This window comes from Trichomycterus rosablanca, chromosome 4, assembly GCF_030014385.1.
Source record: "Trichomycterus rosablanca isolate fTriRos1 chromosome 4, fTriRos1.hap1, whole genome shotgun sequence".
Lineage (NCBI taxonomy): Eukaryota > Metazoa > Chordata > Actinopteri > Siluriformes > Trichomycteridae > Trichomycterus > Trichomycterus rosablanca.
In genome coordinates this window covers 4,127,842-4,140,064 of record NC_085991.1, presented here as the reverse complement: position 1 = coordinate 4,140,064, position 12,223 = coordinate 4,127,842, and the positions used below count along the sequence as shown (strand labels likewise).

General features: G+C 38.7%; 1 protein-coding gene across 1 annotated transcript; it reads right to left on the bottom strand.

The window, feature by feature from the left end:
- Positions 1 to 1,251: 1,251 nt before the first annotated feature.
- Positions 1,252 to 2,778, bottom strand: chst2a (carbohydrate (N-acetylglucosamine-6-O) sulfotransferase 2a). The gene has a single exon (XM_062992946.1). It carries the CDS (start codon positions 2,776 to 2,778, stop codon positions 1,390 to 1,392), a length of 1,389 nt encoding a protein of 462 aa, XP_062849016.1. The 3' UTR covers positions 1,252 to 1,389.
- Between the last annotated feature and the right edge of the window lie 9,445 nt (positions 2,779 to 12,223).

The window sequence follows — 12,223 nt, the reverse complement described above, 5'->3', positions numbered from 1 at the left end:
CTGGTAGATACATTTTATATAAAAAGGAAATGTATTATGGTGTATGGTACAGCACACGTACTGTACTGAAATGTGATGTGTTTATGTACAATACTACTGTGTATTGTTGTTTATTACAGTAATGTCTATTCTATAATTTAAGATTTAAGGGAAAATATACTTGCATTTATAACAAAAAAGAGCATTTAAGACATTAGAGAGGTTAGGGGTAAGTGGGGGTTTGGGAGGTCTGGCACGGATTAATTCTATTTACATAATTTTTTATGGGAAAAATAGGTTTAACTAACAAACATTTTGACTTAAGAACAGCCCTTCAGAACCAATTAAATTCGTACGTCAAGGGTCTACTGTATATATATATATATATATATATATATATATACAGTATATATACTGTATATATACAGTATATACTGTATATATATATATATATATATAGATATATAGATATATATATATATAGATAGAGAGAGAGAGAGAGAGAGAGAGAGAGAGAGAAAGAGACAAAGAAACGGTCATATTCAACTTGTACGTGACGGCACATGTTTCGTTCACGTGCGAATTTCGGTTTGTAATCCGAAATTTGTTCGTATGTTAAGTTGAAAAAAAATCGCTCGTAACCCAAAATGTTCATATAGTAAACGGTTCGTGAGTCAAGGGTCTACTGTACCTAGTTGGGTTACATTTAAAGCTCAGATTATGACTCAGAAATCATGGTATCAGGATAAAGTTGGTGGATAAAAATGAACTGAAAAAATGATTTGACAAAATCTAACCAACACTTTTTATTACAAGTTTGTCCTTCATTGTAATGCAGAGATTTCAAGGTTTTAGAAGGTTTTAGAACATAAACAGAAATTATCTTTCACATATACACATTTTTAAACCAATTAACATGTTCATAATCATTAAACAAGGCACTTTATAAGTTCCTCATCATCAAGAACTGAGATCAGTTTGTATTTCGTGCCATGTGGACATCTCAAAAATCTCGAAACCCCAAAGCTGAAAGAGAAGATCTGTAGAAAACATTCTAAAAATATTCCCTGCCCCGGGACGGGTTTAGCGTACAGTACAAATTGCACAAGAGATCTCGGACTTTACAGCGCATTTCTATTCGTGTTGTTTACAGGAAGTAGAAGGCAGATCTTGATTGTCCTCTTACAATAATTGTGTTCGTATCTCGGCACAAAGTAAATTATAAACAAGCCAATAAAGCAGGATTTTTTTTATAAAACATGCTTCATTGACAGTCTGGTCCCCACAAACTAAACTAATACAGTGAGACAACAAAAAGAACCAACAATAACAAGATGCAATTCCATTATAACACAATGGACAGTCATCAAGATCGTAAAGCTTAATATCATGAATGTTTTTAATGATGTTTTACAACTTGGAAAAAGTGATTAGACTCCTGCTCAAATCTCTCACCTCCCACATATTGCGAACGTGGATGTATCCAAGGATCGACATGGCTTTGCGGCAATATTCCTCCACCTGCCGGATCTGTGGGAAGGTCAGCAAGTTTCTCCATGCACTCACAGCCACAGTGGCGTTCCTGGATGAGACCTGGAACGGCCTGACCCAAGAGCTATTGCCACTAGTCATATTGGTGACAAAAGCTTTGATGTCATGACTGGCGGACAGATTGACGAAGCGGTAAACATTCTCTAAGGTCTGAATGGGGTTTTCCACCAAGTCCTCATAGCGTACCAACTTGTACTTTCCTTTGAACCAACTAGGAGGGCTGAGTGCCATTTTGAGAGTCTGGAAATTATATTGACAAATCACCTCCATTGCTGTGATGGAGTGGAAGTCTTGAGCGTCCTTTCTGCCACCCTGATGGTGCACTGGCTCCATCACCAAGTGCCGGGTTTTGGAATTCCTGCTTCGCACTACTTGCAGGTTCTCTCGGATCAATCCGTGTTTGCTTCTGATCCTGGAGCTGGCCACAGCGCGTGGGTCCCGCACCAAGTGAATGACTTTGAGATTGGTTGAGGGGTCCTCTATTAACGGAGCCAAGGCGTTGATGTCTAAAATTCGCACTCCTTTAATTACAATAGTGTCATACTTAAGACACTCCTTCTCCAGAGCTTCGAGGCTTCGAGGGGGGCACCGTTTACACACTTTGTCGTCCACCAATCCCACCATGTCCTTTCTATACGATGAGCACAGGGGGTAGGAGCAGATGACTTTATTAAAAGCAGCGCTGAAGACCTGCAGTGTGGTCATGTTGTTCTCTCCTTGATCGTTGTACAACTGAAAAACCGAAAAGTCACATTTATAGAGGGCGCGGAGCATGTCCCGTTCCGCTCCTTGGAGTGAAAGCGCATCTCCTGGGTAAAGCTTTCGCCAGATGTGCCACATGGGCTCGTACAAAAAGAAAACTCCCGGGTTCTGGTTGAACAGCTCACCGAAGAAAGATGAGCCAGACCGCCAGGTGGTCAAGATGTACACTAATTGTTTATTCTTCGCCTGTGGAGGCTTGACGGTGTACCGTGCGTTCGATCGTGAATGGATGTTTAGGCTGTCGCCCCTCTGAAGCGTGCACTGCTGTGGCTCTCTGGGCCATGTGTAGTTAGCCAGGTTCAGCATGATAAGTGCCACGAGGATGAAGTAAACAAAAAATACGACAGTCCTCTTCCGGCTCAGCACTTTGATCACCAAGCCAGGATTGCCGATGATCTTGGTGTGGTTCCTGAGGTATGTCCCAGACCTTCTTCCAGAACTCTCCCTTTCCCATGATGGTTTAATCAGATAGGACTTCTTTTTCATTTAGAACAGAACAAAATTAAAACAAGTCAGAAGCTCAAGAATGGCTCTAGAGTCCCGTCTACGCCCATTCAGTCCATTAATGGGTGTATATTAAGCAGGCTGTACTCCTCAACACCCACCAAAGCATCACAGGGGTCCAAAAATCTGTATTACATCCCATTTAGATCAAGATGCAAGAATGTCCAGTACCAGAAGACTGCCTGTGCCTCCCAGCATCCTAACAACCCCACACTGCTGCAGTAGATGAAGTATTATATCATGTATAGAATATTATATATTCCTCAGTGCTTGTATGGTGCATCTGGTAGGAGCAGAAGTGAATAAAGCACTGGCAGAAAAGGAAACTGCTCTTTTAATACAGCCTGCTGCCTGTTTACTACACTGACCGCAATTCAATCACAGCTCTTACAGACACAAGCCCCGCCTCCGCTCATCAGCGATTGGTGAAAGAACCAGACTGTTTAGCAATACCAGGTTTTGATTGGTCTAGATTGTCGTCTGTCAAACCCTGTGCCGGCGTTTACACAGCGCAGGCGCGGAAACGCTGTGACGCTGTGTATGAAGATGCGCACTACCGTACTACGAAGTATGCAGCACACAAACAGTGTAGTTATAATCCTTCCATACTACTTAATATGCTAGTATTTAAATGTCACTACGTTCTCCTAAATGTTTTAATTTGTATTTTTTGTATTTGTTTTATAATAAAATGAGAGGAAATCAGTTTTATTGTTGTCTGGTCTGTTAGAGTTGAGAGAAAAATAGTAAAAATGTTAGCAAACAACAGTATTTACAAGTATTTAAGGTAGTATACAAGTAGAAGTATTTACAGGTAAACACAGTATATATAGTACACTACATTACATAAAATAGTAGAAGGAAACAAGATTAAATAATATTATAGTATTAAATATATAATAAAGCAGTGGTATGAAGGGATAATGATATAAATTCATACAGTCAAGTCAAAAGTTGATAAGATATATGTCATGGCAGTCTTGGCATTTTAATGATTCTTAAAACTGTCCTTTTGTGGGTTTATTTCATGTAAAAAAAATAATATGGCTCAACAATAGGGTTGCCAACCGTCCCGTAAAATACGGAATCGTTCCGTATTTGGAAACTAAATGTCGCGTTCCGTATTGAACAGATACAGGACGCGCTTTGTTCCGTATTTTTATCAATGGGAGAGAAACGCTGCAGATTAGACAGTTCAATACTAGAGCTGGGCGGTTCCTGAATCACCCGGGTTAATGATTCGAAACTTTGTACTGAATCAGGAATCACGAGTCCGAAATCTCAATGAACCCGGATCCTGCGAGTCCTCTGACTGGCTGCTGCTCAGTATACAAGGCGAGTGAGCCGACTCACTGGAGAGACCTCTGACTCAGATGATTTGGCTGAACCGACTTCACTCCAGTCTGTGAATCTAAGTAATAAGTTAAATATTCCAATAAACAAGCGGTTAAACACACTGTATTATAAGTAGTAGTGGTATAGATTAGTAATGCAGCATATTTTCTTGTAAGCAAAATAACAAAATATAGTTATATTATTATTAAAATGCAAATGCTTACAGGCTACTTTAGTACTGTACCACTTATAACCCCCATGGTAATTTTAAACCCTTGACCCATTAATATACCCATCTGATTGGTAGGTGAGTCCACCCTCCTCTCCCCCATTTTACTTAAAAAAAAGTGTCAACTTGTCACTGATAAGAGAAGTGTGAGGGGCCAAGAGAATTAAGAGAGAAGGATTTATTTACAGAAGATGAGAGCACAGAACACAAGTGATATTTGGATGCATTTTAATGCAGTAAATCAATCGCAATCAGAACGTCAGTATAAGTGACTCAACTGACTCAAGTGACCCAAGTGAACCGGATCACATTACTGAGTGACTCAGATTAACCCGAGTCCATAAAGTGAACCGAATTTACCACCACTATAAATACTCCGCTGTTTGAGTAGAGCAGTGGGCAGAGCGCATAGTGCACGTTCTTCTGCCCTAGGTTCGAATCCGGCTTAGGGCGAAATTAAAGTAACACGAGCAGGGCCGGTGCTGGGGTAGGCATTGCCCCAACCCTCCCCTAATTTTCTTGATGCCCCCCTAAGCAACGCAGTCCACAACCGGGCCGCATGTCAGTGTGAAGATGGATTATGTAAAAATGTTGTTTTCACTATTGAGAAAAAATGTTACATGATGTTCTTTATGTTGTTTCACCTAAAATATGGTTCTGATTTATTATTATAAAGAATGAAAATATAAACACTTGGCATCCCGCCAGCCCAGGGTGTTCCTTATTTCCAGTTCTGAAAGTTGGCAACCCTACTCAACAATATGCATGTAAAATTCTTCATTATTAATTTGGTGTTGTAGAAAGTTCTATAATTTCTTGTTAGGAACAATATTCTCCTCAGCATTAACACTGAGGTGTTTGAAAATCCCAACAACACTGCTGCGCCTACAACACTTATATCAGTTCAACACGCAATACCATGTAATTACCATGTTACACGACGCTTAATTAGAATAGAAGTCCACACACCTTTGACCACATAGTGTACTTTAAATCAAAGAACTGCAACTGTCCTTTTGTGGGATTATTTAATGTAGAAAAATAATATGGGTCAACAATGTGCATGTAAAATTCTTCATTATTAATTTAGAAAGTTCTATAATGTTTTGTTAGAGTAAAGCAGGTGACATTTTGTGCCAGTATAAGGAGGGCTAGCATAACTTTGTCCATTTAAAATTACTTTACTTTTCATCAGTGGACACAGACTGTTTCTGAAATGGTGTACTTTTACTCCGTTACATTCGCTGTATGTAAATTCGTTACTCGTTACTACAGAATGAAAGTTAAATGATGTGAGATGTGTGACGGACTGCACCTGCGCTTGTGAGTTACACGGTGGTTAAACACATTAATGCGCATGTGCAAACGTTCTCTAAAAGCTATCGGAGTTTTCTAAAAGTGCGTCGTTCACCCAAAGACACGCAAATATGGAGATTTCAGAAGCTCCCCGTCCAACACACTGATGTAAGGTCACAATGATTAACAAAGTAAAGCTGCAGCATCAGCGTTTTTTTAATATTATTAGCATTAACATTGTTCAGATATCTACCTACCATTTTTACCCATTACATTCCAACCACAAATAAAACGTTTCACTAAATTTGTTTGGAATTCATTGACTGCAAAACTCATGAAGACACGTCCATTATTTTTAAAAACTCACCTACGGACAAATATTTCCTCAGATCACTTCTGTATTAGACCAGTAGAGGAGAGATTCATGGTGCTGAAGAACATGCAGCACGTCTTTAACCCTTTAATCATCTCAACAAGAACTCAACTTATCCAACTTATTATTAATGATTTTTCAGCTGTTGGCTTCAAGTTAGAAATGGTGTTTTGTTAAAGTAAAAATACCAATATTTTTTTAGTTTAACACATGCCATTCAGTGAGTAGATACAGCCCAAAAAAGATTATTTAAATACAGATTATTTTACTCAAATATTTTGATTTAAATTAATGGTTGAACAGATCATTAAAGGGATAAAAGTGCCACACATTTTGTTAAACTCTCTTGAGTTTTGCTTTAAATTAATTATGCCAAAATTATGTTATTGAAATATACTACCCAAATAAAAAAATGGGACAGTATAGAAAATGCAAATAAAATAGATGCAGTGTTTCTTACATTTACATCGACTCACATTCTAAAAACGTTGGAACAGGAACATTTAGGGCTAGTAATAAGTTAAAAAAAACAACCAAATAATGTCATGATTTCAAACAGGTGATGTCAACAGTTGATTATGATCATGAATTGACACAAATCATGTTCAGATGAAAGGAACAGGTTAAACAGGTTAATTGTTAAGGTGGTTTACAGGCTTAAAAAAACAATCTTTATATTTAAAATGACCGCTTCCATTTATACTAGCATTTACTTTTACTTCTACTTTTAATACTTAAGTACATTTAATATCAAATTACTTTTGATACTTAAGTACGTTATACATCAGATACTTTTAGACTTTTACTCAAGTAATATTCTAAAAGGTGACTTTTACTTCTATCAAAGTAAATTTCTGGTAAGATACTTGTACTTTTACTCAAGTATGGCCTTCCGGTACTTTATACACCACTGCATATCGGTACAACACACACTACAATGCTATTACCATGATAGTGTCACAAGTGGTTTTCCTATTAAAAACACGACACTTATTTAGAAGAGGAGTCAACACACTTTTGACCACATTGTGTGCTTCAAAGCCAGGAATTGTGGGTCGTTTATTTGTCCATGTGCGCCATCTTCTGGTTATCACACTTCTCTTGATTTTTAGTTCATCCTACAGCATCTCTATCACTACACAACATTTACAAAATATTTGGACATCTGTTATAAATACTACATTTTCAGTATTTTCTGAATTTGTCATGGCTCATAATAATGTCAATGGTTATGGAATGGGATGTGCAATGCCAGATGTCTACATACTTTGGCTATTAATATTTGTCTTGTACATACTATGTAAATAACATGGTATGCTGTATTGAATACACTGTACTGTATCTTCTGTTAACACTTCCTTTATTCTTTCCTTTCTTCCACCCACAGCAGTTATCTCACAGCTAATGTAAAACAGAGAGATACAAACAAATATATGTTTATAACATTTACACCATTTAGCAGACGCTTTTAAGGCAGCTGAGGCTTAAGGGGCCCAACAGTGAGGCTTGAACGAGCAACCTTCTGACTACTAGTCCAGTTTATTAACCCATGAGCTACCACAGCCCTAACGTGAAAATTTATATTCTATAAACAAACCAAATTCAAAGTTGAACAGTAGAAAAAAGATTAAATAAAAACAGATAGCAATGAATATTATTTAAATTTTATTAAAAGCAGAACTAAGGAAGGGTATTTATTGTTTAAATCAAGCGATGCTAGTGTTTTTTGTGTGTATGTATCAGGTTTGATGCCTGAGGCACATGCCAGAAACCTTGTGCTCACTTCAGTGTTAGATTTTTCTTCTTGACTGACAGGAGTGGAGCCCAGTGTGGTCTTCTGCTGTTGTAGCTCACCTGTCTGAAGGTTTACCATCTTGTGGGTTCTGCTATGCGTTTTACTTACTACTAATGCGAACATTACTGATATGATTTACTTGCAGTCGCCATCCAGTCAGCTCAACACGGTATTTCTACCTGCAGTTTACCTGGTGCCAACAACACATGCTACAGTACAACTTACATTTTTCAGATTCCAATGATGTAAACATTACCTGAAGGTCTTGACCAGTGTCTAAATAACTTCATGCACTGCAGCGCTGCCATATGGCTGGCTAAATAGATGATTACATGAATGAGCTGTTGCTATTCAGCACCCACTTCACCAGCTGTGCCATCACATCATTCTATTGTCTAAATGTTCTACACCAAACTGGATTTTGACTGGATATACCCTTTTATCCCCTTTGACAAGCACTTTAAAAAAACTAGACAGCACCCCTTTAGCGAATGGAGAAACTCAGTAAGGGTGTTTTTCTTCAGCAGGAAAAGCTTGGTAACTAATCCCTGGAGCCATGAATTATGCAGGTGAAAGTACAACGCCCCATGGTGATGGCTTAAAGAAATCACCCTTCCTCTGTGTCAGGTGGCTACTCGGCGTTTAGCCAAATTTGTCTCTTTGTTCTCAGCTGGGTTTTTTGAGGTATAACAACTGCCTAGACCTGCATTTCTAAGTAGAGGATCTGTGAGTGGTAAGAGACATTTCTTTAAGACCTTCATTTATATAAATAAATAAATAAATAATGATTACCATAATACTATGGGTATTATTATGGAGTTGTCCTTTCCTCTGTGGCTGTACCAGTCTCCTCTTTTCTGGCATGGCTTTTCAGTAGCTTTTGTAATGTGTCTGTGGAAATTTGTGCCTACTCGCTCAAAAAGCAATGTTGAACAATTAGGTTTGGCTTGCAATCAACGTTCCAATTCATTTCAAAGGTGTTCACTTGAATTGAGGTTAGTGGAGTTTCTCCTAATATTTAAAGCTAATATCTAATTGGAAAGATTCCACTTTGGGATCCAATGATCATAGACACATAACCACAATGTCAGAGGCAACTTCATATTAAAGCCTGTGTTCTTGAAATGGCATGCTCAAGACAACAAGCTCATAGTTAGGTGTTCACATATTTCTGGTCATGTATAGTAGAGTATGTTCCGGTACATCTACAGAGAGACTCATATCATAAGGCTACAACCTCCATAATTCACTGTGGGGTTTTGTGCTCTTGGAATCATTTTTTCCTCCAAACATAACAAGCTGAATTGTTTGTTTGGTCTGACCAGAGTACTGTTTCAAAAGTTTGTGGTTTTTGTAAATGTGCTCTGTACAAGCTTATGTGGAGCATCCTTCATTGCACCCTTGCATCTCTTTCCTGGTATGCGTCTACTTGATCTTGGAGAAAACAGGATTTGTCTACCTTCTTTCATTGCTCTGATGTCCATTTCTGATGCCTGCATGCCCATTGTATGCCCTTTCAAAATGGACAGGAGTTATCATGGGCACTTTAACAGGCTTGTGATTACAAAGCTTTATACACAGAAGGGTTTGATGGAGAGTGGTGTGTTGTGGCACATTCAACTCATCACTAGTATCAAAATTCTCTGCAGCTTCAGCCACCTTGGTTTTCTGTTTGTCCAAACCAGACTCCACACCCATCATGTCATCTGGCATTAAAAAATCTTGGCTGCCCAACAAACTGTTTGTGGTTTGTACAACTGTATGTGGGTTCTCACCACGGCTGCCTGGGATCCTGTGGCCCTTATCAGAGTCACTCAGATCTTTATGCTGATCAGATCTTCAGCATTCAACATGTGAACTACAAGGAATTACCATTTAATTAATCCCTGATTGTGACATACACATCTGTTTTTAAAATAGTCCTTGTGTCTGCAACTCATTCAGACTTCCCAGTCTTTTACTGCTTCTGTCCCAGCTTTTATAGGAATCATATTAGGAATTTGACTTGATTTTATTTACTGTCCCAACAGTTTTGGAACCAAGGTTGTATTAGATTATTTGGAAATTATTATTATTATTAGAATAAGAAGAATGCCTTTTTATTTGTCATAATACATATACACGTGTACAGTACAATGAATTATTTTTTTACATACCCCAGCTTGTTCGGAAGCTGGGGTCAGAGCCCAGGGTCAGCCACTGTAAGGTGCCCCCGGAGCCGAGAGGGTTAAGGGCCTTTCTCAAGGGCCTAACAGTGGCTGCATGGCAGAGCCTGGATTCAAACTCTCAACCTTTTTGATTGATAACCCACTAAGCTACCACTGTATTATGTTCTTCTTTACCACAGTCACTCTAGACTAGCTCATTTGAAAGGCGTTGGAACTGGACCCATGATACTGGACACTGTGCATTAAAAAGCACTAAACAAACACATTTGACTTTGATGATGTAATGTGGTCAAATGATTTGTTCGTCTTGGTCTAATTTTAGTGTGGCGCGTGTTACCTGGTACCTTTGGCTCTGCCTTTGTGACTTCCATGCCCTCCCTGACAAAATAATTCCAACTATGGGCATTGCACCTGCTCCCTCAAGTTGTCTGCAGGCTTCAACAAATGTAAACAAATGCAAATGAATTAGTGCCGACTCTGCTGGCACTCACCGGCTTTTCTCCATTTTTGGCCTGGACCTTGAAACAAGTGTTGAAACACTTGTGTCAAAACTTAAAATGCTCCTAAATTACATTTCCTGTTTGATAGATGTTGATAAAATGTATAGTTTGGTGCTGTGTAAACAATTCTTTTATGAATCGCACCAGTTCTGCTTACACACCTGCTGTTTGGACAATCACCAGGTACACGAAGATCATTGGATGATGCTGTGCATCAATATTGTTTGATTTTCTAATAACCCTGAATGAATAGATACAGAAATACATTCCAATTGTGGTGATGTAAAAGAGCTGGTCAGTACATGAGACGTTCGAAACCTGTGAGTCTAGGTGCTGGTTCACTGCCGTATGCAAAGCAGATTGAAATTTTTCTCCTGTGAAGAAGACGCACTTGCATGTGTTCCTGCATTAGGACTGAAGTCCCTGACTCACCCATGACACGCAAAATCCCATTTTAATCTCCCTCTGCTGATTTGTTAAAAGCAGCCTCGCCCTAACCGAGTTCATAAGGGTCGATTGTTTCCTCCTGGTTTCTGCCACTGTCTTCTAGTCTCCACTGCAATCTGAACGGTCAGTCAGACTCCTGTTCCTTTGTGACCGTGGACTCTTCATTTCTCAACCTGGACCATTGATAAAGCAAGGTGGAGTAAGCAAGAGGTACGTCGCTGTTTTAGTTTCTCATTTTTATTTTCCTCAAGGTAACTCTGTCTAGCCAGTGGTGGATTGAGTTGCACTAGTAGATTATATATTCATGTAGAAATACAGCGGTACCTTGAAACTCAACATCAATTGGTTCTAGGAGTGGTGTTGAGTTTAAAAGGTGTTGAGTTTTAAGGTATTTTTTTCCCATAAGGATGTTTGGGAAACCTGTTAATGCATTCCATGGTCCTGTGGAACTGCATATATTTTAGACTAATGTAAAACAATGGGATTGTTTTATCAACTTCTCAGAACCTCGAGCTGTAACACAAGTTTAAAAGTGAAACAGTGAGGAAAATCCAGATAAACACAGATACATGTGGAGCTTTCAGACTGGATCTGACGGTTATTCAACACAAATGCAGATTTGTTTCATATTTGCACTTTGATGATGTCTTACTGCACCGCTCAAGCTGAGCGCTGAACAAAGCAGCAATCGCACACACGTTGAGTTTAAGTGTGCAAATTTCTTGATGAAGGGACGTTGAGTTTCAAAGATTTTGAGTTTAGGGGACGTTGAGTTACAAGGTACCACTGTAATTGGAATCATCTAGCTGCTGTGTCCAAACATTTTCATCACAGTTCATGTGTTGTTTGTGCTCAATCCATTATTTTATAAGTCGTAATATTTTGATGAATTTTTAATTTCAAGCCTTTATTAATCTTATCTCACAGTAATCTGGGCATCTTCATACAGTAATACAGTAAGATTATGGTAGGGTCTAGTCTTTGCTCTTCAAGCAAACATTAAATATGAACAACATGATTACAGCTCTTTGGTTTTGCATCTGGTTTTGCAAATTTGTGGACCTCATTCCTTTAGATCTTGGTAAAGTTGCTGGACTGAGCAACTGAGTTCTTCATGGCCTGAAAGCCACAAGTCAATTTGTCAGCCAAGCTGTGCTTTTCTCTTGAGGTAGAAGTAAAAGAAAATGTAGGTGTGTTAATACTTCATGGTTTTCATGAAGAGCTTCTGATAGTAGACTGTATCTGTATTGTAGTAGTATGGTGCGATTGTGATCTATACTCTTT

Coding starts and splice junctions, on each gene's coding strand:
- chst2a (XM_062992946.1), bottom strand. CDS start 2,778: ATGAAAAAGAAGTCCTATCTGATTAAACCATCATGGGAAAGGGAGAGT.